This window comes from Episyrphus balteatus, chromosome 3 (assembly GCF_945859705.1).
Source record: "Episyrphus balteatus chromosome 3, idEpiBalt1.1, whole genome shotgun sequence".
NCBI lineage: Eukaryota > Metazoa > Arthropoda > Insecta > Diptera > Syrphidae > Episyrphus > Episyrphus balteatus.
The window spans coordinates 101,625,831-101,645,944 of NC_079136.1; the positions used below are offsets into that span (position 1 = coordinate 101,625,831).

Here is a 20,114-nt window from a genome sequence, read left to right on the forward strand (position 1 = left end):
TGCACCAGCTAAAATCTTTAAAAAATGTGTTTTTTTACTTTAGTGAAAAATGGGTAAGAATTAAAAATTAATTTTTGTTGTTAAAGTTTATTTCTATTTAAGACCTAGTTACAACTATTATTCAAAGTGTCCTCCTTGATTTTGTGAGCTTGATAGAGCCCGTTTTTTGCATTTTATTGCTAATATTAATTGATGGAGGTTCTCCAATATGATTTACCAGATCCATTCTAGGATATTTCACTGATTCAATTAGCTACTTCATATTACGAACAAGATGAAGCTCCAGCCCACTAAGGACACAAAATTTAAAATTGGCTGATGAAGTGTACGGTAATTATTGGATGGGAAGAAATGAACCTGTTCAATGAGTTGCAAGATCTCCAAACTGCAAAGTATTATGTTTTTTTTATGAATAGGAGTGAAAACATTACTTATTTGGCATTTCTTGTGAAACAAGAATACTCTGAACCATCATTAAAAAAGGGACAATAGATAGAATAAATTAATATTCCCAATAAAATCCAAAAAACGGGCTCTATCAAGCACACAAAATCAAGGAGCACACTTTAAAATACATATGTATGTAGGTACTATACTGACTTTTTTACTGCATCCCAACCGAACTTGCTCAAACTTACCAGACGTGATCGATCATACCAAAAGGCACTTATTTTATATTGCAAGTGTTGCCAATTTTCCCTTTTTTCATACAACATAATACAAAACGGTCTTGACCAGGGCCGGATTTTGGGCGGGGCAACCGGGGCTACAGCTCTGGGCCCCCACAAAACACGGGCCCCCACAAAATTAAAAAAACAAAGAACCTGCATCATTAGCTGCGTTCCTTTGGGAACATTTATATACTGCTTAGTACTTAAAACTACTTTTGCTACATTGAAAAAGTAGTTCAAAGCAGCTTTAAGTACCAAGCAGTAGACAAATATTCCCAGCTATTGTCGTCATAAAAAATAAAATGTATGACTGGGTTGCTCTAAGTTTTAATTTTTTTCATAAAAATTTGTTTAATGTAAAACTATGAGAAAAAAATTTTAAATTCGTCCTTCAAAGGCAAGAAACAACATCTATAGTCAGTGGCGTACGTTGAGTAGCCGGGGCCCCGGGGTAAGACTAAATTTTGGGGCCCCTTTGATATTTGGGGGCCCCTTGGTTACAAAAAAAATTACGTATACGTATACGTTTTTTTTGTATGGCTTATTTTTTAGGTTTATTTTAATGTTTTAATATTTTCGTAATGCACTTTGCTATACTTACTTAAAATGTCTCTCATAAAAGTAGTAAACACTTGTACTAGGGGCCCCTAAAATTAAATATTTAGAGACCGTTAAAATAAAAATTTTTTTAGCTTAGAGTTGATAGTTCTTGGGGCCTCTGTTCTGAAGTAATAAATACATATTTTATTTTCCATCATCAGACATAATTTTTTTTATTTTGGGGCCCCTGAAAATTTATTTTTAGAGCCTCAAAATTAAGTGCTTAGAGGCCCCCAAAATATAATATAATTTTGTTGGAGCCAAGAATTAATAGGTATTGGGGCCTCTGTTCTGAAGTAATATTCGGAATGCCACCAAAAACGTAATGTTTTTATTTTGGGCCCTGATGTATTTATGTTGGGGCCCCTGAATTTATATTTAATTTTCCATTTGATTGTTTTGAACCACTTTTGAAGATCCTCAAATAATATTTTTTTTTTGCTTTTTTTGGGGCCCCTAATGTATTATTTGTGTTGGCAAAGATTTTTCAAGTAATATTTTTTGGGGCCCTAAGATAAAATTATAATTTTTCTTTTAAAAAAGCAGTTTATTTTTTTTTGGGGCCCCTGGGGTAACTTTTTTTAAAATCAATATACATATATTGTGTGGCTGCCAATGCATTATACATTACACTGAATGACATAATTTGTCTCCCTTGTTACTTCGTAACTCAATTTATGCTAACAGTTTCCTTCTCTGCATTGTCCCCAGTGGGGGCCCTGGGGTCAGTGGGGGGCCCCGGGGCACCGCCCCGCTTGCCCCAAGGGAGTGTACGCCTCTGTCTATAGTGAATTTTACCAGCAAAAAAGAATGATGCAAAAAAATAATTTTTTGTTTTGTGGACAGTTTGATATAAATTCCATTTTATTGGTTTGTACCTACTTCAAAATAATGCGTTTCGCTTTGGAACAACAGTTGGGTTCATCAGTCAGATGATGTGGTACACTTTTATAATTTTAAAAATTTTAGTTATGAGGCCACGAATAAAACAAATTTTCTTTACAATATTGTAATTTTCAATCAATTCCGAAAACCAAGATTTCAAAAAAAGCAAATAGTATAAGTCTCAGATTACGAAAATTATATGTATGTATTTCCAATCCAAAATTTTCAAATCTTCTTAGAAAGCTCACCTCAACGTACGTAAAGAACTATCTTAATATTTCAGAAATTCCCGTTTTTAACTGGAAGCCTCCAAACTGTTTCACAAAGTAATTCGAAGTATGTAAGATATCCAGTCAAAGATTTGTAATTAATCTCTTCTAAGAATAAGGTAAAGCATATAATATCCAAAGTTTTCAAGTGCATAACTTTAATTTTATTTAGGGCCAATTTTTCAATAGTCAGTTAAACAGTCAGTTAGTACTTATTTTTAAGGATAGAGAAAAAATCAATTTTTCAACAAGCAGATATAGCTTATTCCTAAGAATAAAACTATCTGCTTCTTTCAGAGACGAATAAATATTATTCTAAGGAATAATCGCAACAAAAATATTGTGTCAGTTGTCAAAGCTGTTTTGAAAGAATTTTGAAAAAAATACAGTAGAACACAAGAAAACAAAAACAATCATGAATAAAAATGACGTTTAATTTTAAATATTTTTGAATTTGACAATTTTTTTTTTGTTATTCTGTAGAATAAATTATTTTTGATTGAAAAATTCAATGTTTTTATCTGATTGTTTATGAGCCTAACAACTTTATTCGTCAAACAGTTAACTGACTGTTTATTAGAAGATTGAAAAATTGGCTCTTAAAATAAAAAGGAACACATATAGAAATGAAGCGAATGATATTTTTGTATTACAACGTTATTTCTAAACCGCTGCAGCGCGCTGATAGACTTTTGTTTGCAACAAGTTTCTTACTGAGTCGATACAATTTAAATTTGAAGAGTTAAATATTACGAAATACCTTGACTCCATCAATATTAAATGCATATAAATTAGAGATGCCGCGAACATTGGTTTGGCCGAATACCGAATACCGAATATTCGGCCACGCTCCTCGGCCGAATACCGAATATTCGGCCGCCGAATATTCGGCCAAGGACACTCAGAAAAAAACGTTGGTAATTTCAAAAAATTTATAATTTGTTTCAAGAATAGATGTAGCTAAAAAAATTCCCAACAACATCGTATTGTAACGATGAATAACTGAACTACTTTTAAGATAAATGTCTGAACACACTACCTAGTACTGCAAAGGTAGACATCTAAAATCGAATTATATATGAGGACTATTCGCCAAGATCGAATGGCGGACCCATACAAGTGGTGGTCAACACATACTACAAAATTTCATATTTTGACAACATTTGAGGACCTGATTTCCAGCTAACGGAAAAAAATTGGAAAATGAGATGCATGTCATTTTTTAGGTCTTTTCAACGCGCGTCTGATTCAATCAAAAATAATTTTCTTAACAGCACACAGAGATAGTTATTCAATGTCAAAAAACGACTTTATTTCCAAAACAGCCTATTGAACACCAAATATTTTTTCCAAAATGGCCTACGCAAAGTTTTCTTTCCAATGAGGGCTCTTCAGTAAAAAAAATATCAATTTGACGTATGATAAAATGCCTCATTACGATGATGGAGGAGTTACAAAAGTAGTTTTCGTCATCACTTAGTTCCGTTCGTCCATCTGTACAGCGTGCTAGGACCTAAACGGTCTAACGATTTTAATTAAATTTTGTGTACTTAAGGGTTTTAGTAAATAATATTAAGAATCTGTGTTTTTAGTTTTTCTCAAAAATTTGGATAATGCTTGTAGTTTTTTGCGAAAATTGACTTATTTTTTAGCTTATTTCGTACCAATTTTTTTCAAAATTTAGACTGTTATTTCTTATCATTTAAAAAAATTAAATATAGAGCTATTCAAATAACCAAAATAGACACTCCAAATTACAAGAGCAAGTACGTGCGATCCAGAAACGCATTTTAATTCAATTTCATTTATAAAAATGTATTTTTGTTTCTTGTTATAAACTAAAATACTGATATTGATAAAGGTTTATTTACAAAAAATTTAAAAAAAAATCGTGACTTTACCTGCAAAAGAAGAATTTTTTAATAGTTTTACTTCCAAAAGAAGACATAACGCAATTATACTCGTACTTCCAAAAGCAGATATACCGACTTTTTAATAAGGAATTTTCAATATAAGGACTTGAGATATATTTATTTTGAAAACTTTAATTTTATTAAAATTTCGTAAAGAATAAATTTGTAGAAGATTATTTTGCTCTACATCTTCTGTATTACGAAGTAAAGGTTTTTGGCATTTTACTCAAAACTTCCTTTAGGTCAGATAGCTGGTTTCAGAAATCACCTCCTCATTTCCTCAAGTCTACCTTTCTTCTCCTGGGACAAGTGTTTACAGTGAAAGACTATTTTTCGAAGCAGGAATAGTCTACGAAGATAAACGTAATCGTTTACTACCAACAAGTGCGGAACAAATAGTTTTCACAACACCACAACTTGCCTTTAGTAGATTTTAAGTGCTAAAATTAAAATTTTTTAATAAAACACACATTTTGGTATAATAATTTATGTCTTTTTTCGTCTCCATTTGGTATTCGATATTCGGCCGAATAGTTAAACTATTCGGCCGAATACCGAATAGTGGCCGAATGTTCGCGGCATCTCTAATATAAATATTTTGATTAAGAATGTGTGAAATAAATTAGCAATTGAATTTGTCCAAAGTACATAACAATCTACCTAACCCCATGAATTTGCGGCTTTCTAAAAATATAGTATTTATCTTCTATTCCCTATAAATTTAAAACTATCAAAAATAGTAACGAAGAAAAAAAAACAAAAATAATAAAAATTATTTTTATTTTAATTGGAGCGATTGAATATAATTCAATTTTAAAGTTCAAGTGACCTCAACTCCAAAGCGTTTCTCCCAGGTACGACAGTGGGCTCATCAGTTAGATCTGTCGTACCCTTACTAAGTCGGTAAACATCGACCTAACTGATGAGCCCACTGTCGTACCTGGGCGAAACGCTTTGGAGTTGAGGTCACTTCATCAAATACGAAATAGTTTTCTTATCAAGTAAGCAAAAAATTCAATGCAATGTTAAGTTTTTGACAGTTTTTATTAAAGACAAAAAAATTTAAATTTTATTTATATTAATTTCATCCAAATATTTCATTCAATAAATACCATCTTATCTACTACATTACACAAAAAACATTATATTTAAATTCTGCATATCTAAAAAAGTTTTTTTTTTTTCATATGTTAATATTATTGTAATTATAAGTTATAACAAAATACAATCACTTAATTTAAGATCTTATATTTCAAAATTAAGACTACAAATAAATAATAAATATTTAATGGATACCTATTATATTAAGCCATCAAAATAAGGTTATTATTTTGTTGATTTATTTTTAATAAAATAGACAGTCAAAAATTACTGTGTACTTATATTGTATAAGAAACAGTAGCCTACTTCACATCATTTTATACAGAAAGTATTAATTTGTCATAATACATATTGAAGGAGAAACAAGTTAAAATTTTATTAGAATCATATAAAACTTGCTTGATTGTGAAATAGGCAACAGATCATAGAAAATATTTTAAAAATTTATTTCATCATTTTAAATAACAGCATATTTGGTATGTATTTTTGTTTGCATATTTTTTAAAGTCAAGTCTTTTTTTTTTCAATAATTAAATCTTTGATAAGGATTTTGAATTTGAACACAATAACAAAATTACCTTTTTCACACCATTTAATCCAAGAACATTAATATGTTTTTTTTAATTATTATAACTTACAATCAGTCAAAGGAAAGTTAATTATTATAAAATATTTTCTCCTCTTTGTTTTTTTTTTCCTTTGAAAATGAAGAACAATTTGAAATTTATGTTTTTCTAAGAGGGAAATTTAAAAAAATTTAAAATTTTCAACATTAAACATTTATGTATTTGACCTATCTAAAGTATTCAGCAGGTTTTGTTTTCATCAGAATTTCTATTTACATTTTTGTTGTTGTATTTTTAATGGAATTTTTTAATTTTATTATTTCTTGGCATTTTTATTTGCACTTAATCTTGTATGTATGTTTTCTCACTCTGTTACTTGATTTGAAAGCTTAAAATAAAAAAGAGTTACTTTTACATATAAAAATAAGAATTTTATTCATCTTACAAATTTATAATCATGAGCAGAGTAAAAAGAAAGTCATATAAAGTAAAAAATGGTGTTGGTAAAAAACACTTTAAAAATATTAATTTAAAAAAAAATTAAACTGTTAAAAGAAATTTTTTTTTAACATTTGAAATTCTCAATGATTGTGAAATAGTTTTCAAGAAAATGTATTCATTTTACAACTATGTAATATTTTTTCTTAACTCCCGTCTTCAAATATAATTTTGAAAAACATAACATTCTGCGATACTTTTACAATTATAATTTGTTTAACATTTATTCTAAATATCTATATATCCAAGGCCGTTTAAAAACCTGCTTGTGTATTTCGAAGTAAAAAATACAATTATACCAATTTTTTGTTTTAATGAAAAAATACATTGGAAATTTTTTTTTTTTTGTTTGTTTTGATTTTAATAAAGATCGATCATAAGATACGAACATTAAATATTTTCACAATACATATCTAATTTTATTTTTTTTTTTAATTTAATACTAATTTGTGATTTTATGTGCGGCTATTAAATATAGTTTCATTTTTTGTTCATTTTAGTTTATGTCAAAAGACATAAACTAATAATTTAAAAATTGTACTATATTTATAGTTATGTTTTTATTTTTATTTTAGATATTACTTTTATTAAAGACAAAAAAAAAGATTTTCAGAAAAAAATACATAATTGTTATGATTTATTTAATGTATTTTTAAATTTAAATTTATTTGATTTATTATTATAGTAGATATCTAGTTAAGTAAACAATGTTTAAATTGTAAAATTTATACCTCATTTCATGTTTTGTATATCTACTGTCATCCATTTTTATTTCGTTGAATTTTATTCGAAGATCACTTTCGTTACCACAAAGGTTTTAATTTGTTTAAATGTATTTATTTTGTAATGTTTTTTGTTTTAAATTTGTATTTAAATTTTATTTTCAATATTTAAATTTATTTTTTTTTTTCATTTTCTAATATGAATTTGTAAGGCCCTCTCATTTTATATTCAAGTCACCGTGTTGATGAATGTCATTAATAACGCTTTTCTTCTTAGCCACAAACACACATACTTTTAGGGTTAATCAATTGAAAATTGATATATCTAAATTATGTTTGTATTTGTATCTATTGAAACGCTTTAATTTAAATTTTGTTTTAATTTTAAAACAATCTTTTTTTCTTCTAAGGAATTCTTAGCTATACGTATATCCAAATTTAAGGGCTTTGTAATAAAAATTATATTTTATATTAAAATGCCAATTTTATATTTAAAGTAAGAATTGATTTGATATGCTAATATACATATAATGAATAATGTAAAGAAATTATTGATATGATAATATTGTGATTTAAATGATCCACGTGTTTTTTTTAATTTTTAAACAAATAATTGAAAATTAAAATAATATAAATTGTGTATACAAAGAATCAGGAATGTAACAAAATACGTCGACTGAGTTGAATTTTCACGGGACACGAACATTGGTTCTAGTTAAAGGGAAATTTTATTAAGAGGAATTTACTTAATCCTTTTTCTTCAAACGTTTTCATTGAAAACGATGAAAAATTTGATTTAGGGGGAAATTCGACTTTTTTATTCATTATTTTTTACTAGCTCTATAGGGCAAGTATTGGTTTCGTGTAGAAAAAAAAATCGAGGTTTTAATCAAAACCAACATTACGATGATGGAGAAGACCAAAAAAGTGGTTTTCGTCATGCCGTCCGTCGGTCTGTGCGTGTGTGCGTCTGTGCGTCCATCTGTACATCGAGCTAGGGCCTAAACGGATGGCTGGATTTGCTTGAAACTTGGTACAGATGATTTTTACGTAATTCCCTAGACCCTTTTTTTTATTTTTTCAATATCTCCATTTTAACGCATACCTCCCATATAACGTTTTCGAGGTATTGCAAATTTCTCGAAAACGGCTGTAACGATTTCGATCAAATTTGGTGTGCGGAATACTCTTATTGGTTCTAACAAAACTGCGTTTTTAATTTTTCTCAAAAAATGCGGAGAACGGAAATATGGCGTTGCCGTTTTTCAAAAATTGACATATTTTTTAAGTTCATATATTTCATCAAAGCATTAGTTAGTTATTTTATTTAAAATTTACAGAGATCATTAAGTATAAAATGTTAAAAAAAAAATATTTTTAAGAACGTGCGACCCAGTCGTTCATTTTATTTAAATTACTATAGTAAAAATGAGTAAATACAGAGATTTTCTTTCGAAAAAAGGTTTAAAGGCCTACAGATTTGAGTTTCCTATATACCGACTCGCAAAAAAAGAAATTTTAAAGTTTTGTTAACCAAATTAAACTCGATATGAAAATCGGAAAAAATGCTGAACTGTGGGTGCGATTGTGTTTTTTGGGTCCCTGAAACTGAATCCGAAGTCCATTTTACGTTAACACGTCAGGTTTTTTCAGACACCCTAAAACGAACATGTTTTTAAAACCTGATTTCGAACCTGAGACCTGACTGAAATCGACTTAAGGTTCAGTTTCACCTATCCAAAAAACATATATAAAACACAGCCGCAACCTCAGGTCAGCACTTTTTTGTTTGGCTGTCACAGGGTTTTTTTTTTTTGGGCTATCATCATATCAGAAATAAATAAAATGCATGACTGGGTCGCACGAACTTGCTCTTGGAGTTAAAGTTGCTTACATTTTTAAGACTTTTAATATAGAAATTTGGAAAAAAAAAATAAAATTCGTTTAAAAAAAAAATAAAATAAAATCTGAAATTAAATTGCTCTCCAAAACAAGTATGCAGTTTTGATTGATATATTAACGTGCATTTTTAGAAAAAAAATTTTCAAAATCGTTAGAGCCGTTTTTTAAAAAAACAATTTTTTATAAATAATTTTTTGGAAAAAAAGTTTTAAAATAAAATTGTAATGCCATTTTCTAGACATCACTAATCAACATCTAAAAACAAAATTTCAAAAAAATTCAATGTCCCGTTTTCGAAAATTTGATTTTTCAAAAAAAAATTTTCAAAATTTTTTTAAAAAATCCAAAAATTATTTTTTTGGAAATTTAATTTTTGGTTTATATTTAAATTATATAAATGCTTCTTCACAAAAAGTTTCGTTGAAATCGAATAAGAAGTTTCGGAGATATTCGAATTTGAAAAAAACGGTTCTATGGCAGGTACCGTTAATAACGATTTTCGAAAAAAAAAATTTTCATTGAAATATAGACCTCAGCTTAAAACTAATATTTGAATTTTTTAAACAAAATCGTTGGAGCCGTTTTTGAGATATTTCAATTTTACTAAAATCGGTATATGACAAGTACTGTTATTTTTGGTCCAAAAAAATTAATTCCAAAAACCCCTCTGGAGAGTCGCCAAATAACGCTACATACCAAGTTTGACATTAATCGGTCCATCCGCTTAGGCTGTAGCTCCTTATACAGACAGACAGACTGACAGACTGACAGACTGACAGACTGACAGACTGACAGACTGACAGACTGACAGACTGACAGACTGACAGACTGACAGACTGACAGACTGACAGACTGACAGACTGACAGACTGACAGACTGACAGACTGACAGACTGACAGACAGACAGACAGACAGACTGACAGACAGACAGACAGACAGACGGACTTCCGGGACCCACTTTTTTGGCATTGTCTACCATCGTAATGTCATGGAAAAATGTTATCTCAACTTTTTTTTTTGTACGAATGCATAACTTGATATATAGTACCTATATCGCAAGTAAAAACTGTGTTGCTTAAATAGAACCGATTTTTTTTTTCATTTTAATTAAATATTTTTGCAAAAATTAAAAGAGACTTTAGTGCACTATTTTTGGAATATTTTCAATAATTTTTTTTCCAATTCTGTCCTCGAGTCCAAAAATGTCTCTTATTTTGCCAATAACGTCCATGAAAAGATATCAACTCGTCTATAAATGGCTCTTCAAAGATTTTTTATTGGATAGGTACCAAAAATTGGGCACTTTCATTGCATTTATTGCAATTAAAAAGTGAAATTAGTAAAATTGTAAAATTTCTTAACCAATGTATTAAAAACATTTTTAGTAAAAAAAAAAAAATCATTTAGGTATAAGAAATTTTATTCTGTGAAGACATTATTGATATTGTTGATTTTAAAACTGTGATTCTAAATCATTGTAGCTCTAAACATTTTTTCCTTTTGTAATTTGTTTTAGCGCAACGTGTTTTATGTATATTTCGTGTTGTAAAGCTTTTATAAATAAAAAAATAATACAAACGAATCCAACTGAAAAGAAACTTAGGAAAAACCATGGAACTAAATACAAAAAATAAAACCAAATCATTTTAAAGTTATTATTAAAAATAAATATTTATTTTCATTGTTTTATGTTTCAGTTTTTTTTTTTATTTATTTTTATTTCTTTTTATCTCTGTGTCTTGTCTTTCTATTCAAAGTTTCAGCTGAAGTTTAAATTCAATAGCTGTTTACATTTTAAATTTACTTTTACAGTTTATAAATTTTATTTAGTTTTATTTAATAAATAACTGATTGAAACAAAAATGTAATCTGTTTATTGTTTTTAACGACTAATTTCAATGATTTTATAAATCAAATAAGGAAGTTTTGCTAGCAATGGTTTTTATCTGTTTGTTTTTTTTTAGTTATTTTTTGTCATTAAAAAATTACTTGCCTAGGGTTAAATTTTTTATATTTAAATTTTATTTGTAAGTTAATAACTATGATTACATCATATTACAAAAAAAAACACTATTTCTAGTGTAAGATAATTAAATAACATTATAATTATTAGCTTAATTTAATGTAAACATTTTGTTTTAATTTAAAGTAAATTAGTAAAAAAAATAGCTGATTCAAGAATATTACACATAAGAAACATTAAAAGTACATAATTTATTTTAAATTATTAATTTATTAATGATTATAAAAATTTAAGGTTATTTTATTTACAAAATAATTACACATGAGATCACAGTATTAGAGATATAAGTTTCTTTTAATTTATTAAATTGTGAATGAAAGAAAAATAAAATTAATAAAATATTTTTTGTTTTAAATTTCTTTGAGAAATAATTAATAAATGGTTAATAATTTACAAAGCTTAGTTTTTATTTTATTAGTTCGTTTACTTAGTTAATTTCGTTTTTTTGTTTTATAGTCAACATGTATATAAGCACAATTTTTTGTTTTGAAACTTAATTTCAGTTTTCTTTTTTTTTATATTTTTTCATATAAGTTTAAAGATTAAAATTTTTAATTGATTTTTTATCATATTTTAATTTATTTTTTTTTCTTTTGATATCTAGGTAAAAATGTCTTAAATATTTTTGTATTTTTTTTTATTTTAACTTACGTCAAGAATTTATTTTAACAACCATGTTTTTTTTGTTTTGTAATCGATTGATTCATATTTATAATGAATTTATATATATTTTTTGTATATTTCTTGCGATTGCAGCAGAGCAAAGCTTGAGATGGATGTTTGTTTTTTTAATTTTTGCGATTTAACTGGATATTTATATATGTATATTTAAAGTTATTATTGTTAAACTTAAAGGGATTTAAGGATTTTTTTTTATTTGATTGACTAAGAATGATTGTTGTGTACTGAGATTTTTGTTTTAATATTATTTGATTTATGAACCTGATGAAATACAATATTTATTTTATATTATGGCAACTGTTTGTTTTTTTTTGTATTTTTCTTAAAAAGTTTCTGTTTGGCAATATTTAAAATAGACATCTTATTCAGCAGGTTGGAAGATGTAATATAAGAAAAGGAATCCGTTTCTAATATTTCACAAATTCTCGAAAAAACTTTTTGTCTCTACTTCAACTCCAAAAGAGCTATTTAATTTTCTGGTGTAAAAAAATATAACTTAATAGCAAAACGAGATATTCAAACGCTCAATCATTAATAAGCTTCGGGCAAAAAGTTGTTCTTACAACTTCTTAAACAAAGGCCCACGCTGGCGCTGGTTTATTTTTTTTTCTTGTATTTTTATTATGTAGGTACTTGGTGACACTTTTGAAAAATATAATCAAAGTCTGCGATCAAGAAAAAAAAAAAATATGAAAATAAATAAAAGTTAAATTACTTCATGCGTAATGGGTTTTCGATAGTTCACTGAAGGTCTACTGCTTAAAGTGATCATTAAATAGTTGTATCAATAACCACAAGAAAAAAAAAACTTATATAGAGGAAGTTGTGATATGAATTTTATGTTTGGTTTTCTGATTCTTTTTATTATATTATTATGATCATTACGTTTATAGCATTACGCAAACATTTTTTAGTTTGATGATTGAAGAAGGTGATCTTAAGAGAAGGTATACCTTATTGGGTGTTAGGACTACTAAACACGTCTTGTATAGCTTTCTCAACTCAAATCATCATAAAATAACCATATCTACTAAATGTGTTTCTGTAAAGTGTGTGAAAATATACAAGATATTTAAGGTTCAGGTGTGAAAGGAGGAATCTCTTCTATAGTTTCATTTACAGATGATCGCAGTACCTTCTTGGGTAGAACCCAAAGAGTAAAATTTTTTAAAACCCTCGTAAAGAGATCGGGAGTTATATAAACAACAAATCACTGGTATGACAGGTTAAAGCTCATAACTTTACCTTTATTACGAAGCTTAAAAATATGGATTCTGGAGCGACATTCCTATGAAGGACCATAGTCTAGTGACTTACAACTCTCAACCATTCCTTTTTGTGTTTAATTTGTTTGCAAAAATTGGGAAGGCTAACAATTTTCTGCTTAGTCTGAACTTCTTAGATGAAATGAACTAATTCAGAGGAGTGATCCTATGAAGTAAGAGTCCGTCGCACCTACCATTTCACCTTATATAATTTTTTTGTAAGATTTGCAAGAAATACCAGTTGTTTTCTCAAACCAATTGAGGGTTGATAAGCTCATTCTGCATTAAATAATTTTTTTTTTTTTTCAATTTAGTGAAACATTAGCGTTAAGTGGTTTTGAACTTATTTTTTTCTTTTAAAACTTCTCTTACATTGCACCTTCATTTTTGACAACATTTCCAATAGAAATTCTTACTGTGTTAATAGTAAAATAAGCCAATCCCTATTATTGTTATTATTAGAATTATTGTTTCGAGCTAATATTGTAAATGGTATGCTGGTCGTACCAGCAACACTTTCAACATCCGACGTAGAAGTTCCAACAGAAACTGTTGCCACCGGTGCTTTTGGTGCAGTTCCTGTTGATGCATCTGTGCAGCTTATTTCGTCCGCTGCTATCGCCTGAGCCTTGTTGGCAGTAGTCGCCACCGTCACAGCCACCGCCGGTGTTATTGCCGCATCGTTATTATTATCATTATCGTCGTCTTGTATATCTGCATCATCGAAGTCTTTCCACGTAGCTTCGATAGGGAAATTTACAAAAGAATCAATCGGCGATAGACTTTCCTCGACCTACAAACTTGTTGCACTTGTCGTCACAATAGAAAGGTCACCGGAATGCAACATGTGATGAGCGTGCTGCTGTTGGTGGTGGTGTTGTGCCGCCGCTGCCGCAGCTGCTGCTGCAGCTTGTTGATGCTGTTGCTGTTGTTGACTGAGTTTGCTCTCTTTCTTGATGCGTTGTTTGAGGTGGACTTTGGCATGACGTTTTTTCTCATCGGAACGAGCAAATTTACGTCCACAGATGTCGCAGGAGAAGGGCTTTTCGCCAGTGTGCGTTCGAATATGTGTCGTAAGGTGGTCTGATCGGCTGAAGGATCGCATGCAGATGCGACACTGGAACGGTTTTTGGCCAGTATGGATGCGAATGTGGCGGGTGAGTTCATCTGAGCGTGAGAATCGGCGATCACAGTTCTCTACGGGGCATGCATAAGGTCGTTCATGAACTGGTGTTTTGCTGGGCCGGTTGGGGTATTTGCGGGGCTTTACTGGGACAAGCTTGAGTGGCAATGTACTCTGCTGATAGACCTGGGAGAGAATTTCGTGGCCCTTGCTGGTAGATGGACTGTATTCGGCCAACTGTACTACCGAATACCCTGATTGGGAGCCACTGGGGGTCGACATATGGTGGTCGCTATAAGCCTCTTGTTTTGGTACTAGTCCTGAGGCGGAAGATGCCGACGATGAAGGTCCTGGTACCACCAGGGACTGCTGCGGACTACCATACTCGGCTGGAGAGTCCAACCATTGATATTTGGAAGCTGTCATTTGCTGGCGGGCATACTGGTTGAGATCTTGACTTGACTGGGTAGGCTGGAGATCTATAGTAGACACACACCCGCTGCTGTAGCTGGGAGGAGGTTGCTTCAGAATTATACTTGAGCAGTCCATGTTCAGACCAAGCAGTTCAACATGTTGAGGATTACGCTCATCGTTGTAGGCGGAGTGCATGTGATGAGCTGATGGTGAGGGGCTACTGGCAGACGTGTTCTGTGGGGCGTAGTGAGCTTGTGCGTTGGTGTTTTGTGGACCTGGTCCCAGCAGGCCGAACATCGGTGGCTGAAAGAGCGTTTTATCGGGACTAGGAAGACCCCAGCTGCTGCCGAGGCCAGCTGACGGTGGTGACATCTGGCTAGGTAGTACACTCAACTGTGGTGAATTAAGCTGTGATGCCGATGCTGCTGCCGCGGCTGACAGTCCACCCATGGATGGGTTACCTGTAGTGGTGAAAATGCCACGATATGATATTTTACCACTACTTTGATGTTGTTGTTGTTGTTGTTGCTGTTGGTGGTGAGAATGTTGTTGTTGTTGGATGTGTGAATGGTGTTGTTGCTGTTGTTGTTGATGGTGTTGGTGTTGTTGTTGCTGATGTTGTTGGTGGTGTTGTTGTGTGTTGTGATGTTGTTGTTGTAAATGTTGTTGATGTAACTGACTCTGGTGGTGTATTTGGTTTTGTTGTTGGTGTTGATTCATATTATGTTGACTGTTATTGTGTTGCTGTTGTATACTATGACGATGGTGTGGTGAACTGTTGCCATGTTGGCCATGCCGATGGTGAGGATGGTGATTTGTGTTATTATTGCTATTACTGGCACTTATTGAGTTATTATTATTGTTGTGTGTATTGCTATTATTGCCTAATGTTGTTGTTGATGTTGTGGTTTGACTATTTGTAAGATGTGTTGGATACATTGTACAACTATTATTACTTGTTTCTTCCTTAACTATCAGTGTGGGTGGGGTGCTGCGCTCTTCCTTCAATGGGCTACACAACACCGGACTCGATACAGTCTGGGGCTCAAGAGAGAGATCCTCAGATGCAATTGAACCTAAAAAAAAATAAATAAAATATAAACATTAAAAGAACACTTAGAATTAAAAATAAAAAAAAAAATATCTAAAAATCACGATCAAATACTAAATGCTCTACTTCAAATAACAATGACTAATGAATGGCATTGCCCGTCACATTAAAATGTCAAGGATAAACAAATGCAAATTCCTTATCAATATGACACTGTGCCATATCGAATTATTGTCACAACAACAACCAGCCACTCCAAAGTAAATAAAACAGACCACAAAGCAAAAACCAAAACGTCTACCCTATTCTGGCATGACTTTTCCAAAGAATCACCACAGAAGTCATCATGATGCTACCTACCGGATAGCCAGTGCCAAGTTATTCAGAAAACCCCTGGGGAGTCCACCGTCACAGCCTGTGGATTTTTTAGCCTCAGCTGTAGCGAGAAAAAAAATGCAAGCGAAGACTAATTACCAAGCATTACCAGGCACTGCATGATGTGATATGGTGTTGCTTCTTTTCCACTCTCGCGCCTCGAAAGATTCTTCCAAAAATGAAACGATACGATGCGAATACATATAAACACAATCGTCCGTCGTGCAAAGATATAATATTGGCGTTAAATCAAAAGTTGCAATCTTTGAAGGGTATCGCGCGAGCGAGCGTACCGTCACTGACAGCACACAAAAACAGTGGCACAGAAATTAATTCTGGAATGCTTCTTGGCTTTGTAAAAAAAAAAATAACTCACATTTGTTTTAGGTTTTATTTTGTAAATATTTTTATCTTAAGCTTTTGTTATCATTTTCGGGAATTATTTTATATCGGGATGCCTACGTTGCAGAATTTCTTGTTTTCTAAATTTAAGAGAGTTATTGCTATTCTGAATCAAGTTAAAAAATAGATATACATAGGATGTCTTTCTTACTGAAAGGGCTTGAAATTTACTAAAAAAAATTATAATTTGCTAAAAAAATCCTCACTTCTTTTTTCCATATATCCCAGAAAATATTTAGACTACTTCGACTCGCAATAAATCCTTGAAATACATTTGAGATTTCAAAGTCCTACCTACGCACATTTTTCTCGTAGCCAAAAAAATAAAATGAACAAAATAATATTATCCAGCTATGATAAATAGCGTATATCCTCATCTAAGCCAATAAAGTCCCCTTACACAATCACAGTGCATAATGAAGTCAAATGCAAACGATATACTATTTATATTAAAATTCACAAAAGACAAAAGAAAGCCAACTTGAGATAGTATAAACGCACAAACTTTACAATATTGAAATGAAAGACTACCATTTAATGACCATATTTGGCAATCAAAGTGCCACAATAACTCAATCTTCATATTATAAACTTTGTGCAATTGTATAAGAAGCCGCCAAGAAGAGCCAATAAAACATAAGAATAAGTTTCTTGCAACATAATATAATTACATCCGCAAGGACTTTGGACCAGACGAAACTCATAAATAACCAAATCGAAGACAGATCAGACACATACAGAATTTAGTGTTCTGATATTTTTATGTATGTTGATAGCCATGCAAATTGCCATACTAAAGTTTTATTTTAAATGAATTGTCAAATTTATGCCCAACAACCAATTAAAATCAACGCCTTTTCATATTAAGATATAAAAAGCCTACTGAGCCACAAAATAGAGCTTCTAATTTCAAATAATAGAGTTTTTTCTTCGAACAATCGCACGATTCTCACTTCGAGGTGAAATGGAATTTATTGCTCCTTTTGTCCACCATTGATAGTGTGTTGCTTTGTTTAATGCTTTAGCTTTAACCGTTGCAGTATCTGTTTGATTATCTTGAATTTGATTTCTTTATTGTTTAAACATCAAATATTGTATTGGTCTTGAGGTAAGAATCTTTTTTATAACTTCTTTTTTAGCTTCGATTGAAAGGCTACAATATTTGGACACATAATGTTGCTCTACGACATACATATATTCCAAATGACGATAAAAAGTTCAACATTCAGCGCGATTACAAGGCTAAGATTTATGGTTACTTTGGGATATATTCGAACCCGCTGTTCTCTTGTTAGGTGTCAGGTTTATTTTCGACAATTTACTACACCTTGTGATGTGTTTGACTCCTGTTGTGCAAATGACTCTATGGCATATTCATAGATGTTTTTTTGTTTAATTTTTTTATTCAAAGGCAAAAACTAATTTGAATACGATTTTTTAAGTGGTTATAGGTTTGTTTATTTGACAGTTTTTCTACATAATCGAACATATTTGTCGGAGAAGACTTGTTGTTGTGTCGCATCTTGAAATAGCCAAATGTAAAATAGGCTGTTTTGTTTGAGTTATTTGTGGAATGATTATTTTAAATATATTTGAAGAAGATTGAAAAAGTGAATAATTTGTTGTATTTATAAATACTAATTGACCGAATTGGATTTCACATGTGCTTCTTGATGCATAAATTATTCCTAGATTTCATTCATTAATTTCAAATTGATAGGGACTTTTTTTCTATAAGGTTTTAGGAAGAAAGAACTTGTTTGAAGTTTTTGGCCAAATGAAAATATGAATTCTTATTACATATTTCAATACATTTAATATTAGAATTCGGGTAATGTGGAACAGGCGGGTAATATGGACCTGTGCTATTACTCCTTATCGGAAAGGGTATTTACGAACACTTTTCTTGAGTAGAAAGTTCTTCAACATTTCAAGACTTTTGCCAAAATTTTATTGACTAGCAACAAAGTTAGCTAATATTAGGTATATATTTAATAAAATTGTAAAAAATCGTTTACCCGTAGAAGACTTATAGATTTAAAAGTACCTCGTTTAGAAGCAAAACTTAGGCTTTTCGAACGATTACCTATATTTTGTTTTGCTAAATGTTGAGTTTTTGTCTTTTTTTGTTGGCATTTACATGTTGTATGCTAAGTATGGAATTTAGTGCTGAATTTATTTCGAATGCAATACTTAAGTTTTTGATTAATTCACAACAAACGTCTAGGTAATATTTTATAAAACAATATACCGAAATTTTGAAGCATTGATATATTTTCCAGAGGCCTATAATCGCTTGTAACAAAGAACTTGAGAAAGTTCACCTAAAAAATGTCAAAAAATAAAAAAATAATGAAAACGTAATTTAAATTTTTATTAGTTAACAGTTGTTTTCTATTATTTTAATGGCCTTAAAAATCTTGCCCAAGAAACGTTACTGGATACTTATGCTTCAATTTAAATAAACATAACTACCTATGTATTTCTTTTTTGCAGTATCGATTCCAAAATGTTCAAAAATTATTCTAATAGTTCCAAAATAAAAATTAAAGAAAAAACCCCAAAACAACATTTTATTTGTTTACTATGATCATTTCCAAAGGCTAATAAAATGCAAATTTCGACTTTCTATACCACAATAGATTTAAGTATTCCCGGTTCCGGTGGGTCTATAAATTTGTCCCATGTCATGTTTGTTAGTACAATAAAAATCCCGAATCAGATCATATTGTATATTTTTACGATCACACTAGAAATCTAGTATCTAGCCTACAAAAAAAAAGTCGGAGACATAATTAACATCCTCAAGACTTGGCTGTCTAGTAATGTGTGAATTTAAATAGAATTTCGTAAGACTGATGAGTTAGAGATCTGCATTGTTAATCAGTTTTTTAACATCATGTCACTAAAATGTGTAATAACAAAGTTGTTAAATAAAACAAACAAACAAAAAAACAGAAAAAAAAACATGCAAACATGACAACGGTGTGCGCTGTTCCGACCCGATTGCAATGTTTTGACTGTATAATTGGAGTATTTTATGGCCGATTACCCTCAATAAAATAAACCAAAAACTTCCTAAAAGAAAGGTAGAGATGTGCATTATGGGCTATCGAGAGGCATATTTCAAACATTATTATTAGAATGTATCTAAAAGAAGGTATTTAGATAGAATTTTAACATCTTAATCACGTATAACTGTGTTGTATATGGCGAGGTCGGATTTGTGAAGGAGTATCTTTTAAGAAATCTTAATTAACTCTCTCCAATCCATATCCCAGAAATGCATACATTTACTCGTATATAATTAAATTCTGATTTTATCTTTTCGAGAAAAGTTTCAATATTTTTGAATAAATATTCTATCTATAAGATCAAATTAAACGATTTCTTATCAATCCGATAGAATCTGAGAACAAAGATACACTCGCGCATCTATAAAGATTTGTTTAAAACGATAACAATATACGCGTGATCGGGAGTGTATCTTTATGTTTGCTTGGATTCTGTGATTAATGGCTAATTAAATGAAATATATATGTTGAGAATTTGATCTTTTAATTGCATTTAATTATAGTGATATATTGAGGTTTGGAGTATGTGTCTTGTTTTCTATTAGTTTTTTTTTTTTGTTCTTAAACATAATAATGAAG

General features: G+C 30.5%; 1 protein-coding gene across 6 annotated transcripts in view; it reads right to left on the minus strand.

The window, feature by feature from the left end:
- Positions 1-12,131: 12,131 nt before the first annotated feature.
- LOC129916802 (uncharacterized) overlaps positions 12,132-20,114 on the minus strand; it is a 135,480-nt gene continuing 127,497 nt past the window's right edge. For 5 of the 6 annotated variants that reach the window (XM_055996946.1, XM_055996941.1, XM_055996942.1 and 2 more), the window contains one exon: positions 12,132-15,709. In XM_055996946.1, the coding sequence (XP_055852921.1) occupies positions 13,890-15,709 (1,820 nt within the window). In that variant the 3' untranslated portion in view covers positions 12,132-13,889. The remainder of the gene's footprint in view (positions 15,710-20,114) is intronic. The other variant, XM_055996947.1, reaches the window with a different exon arrangement.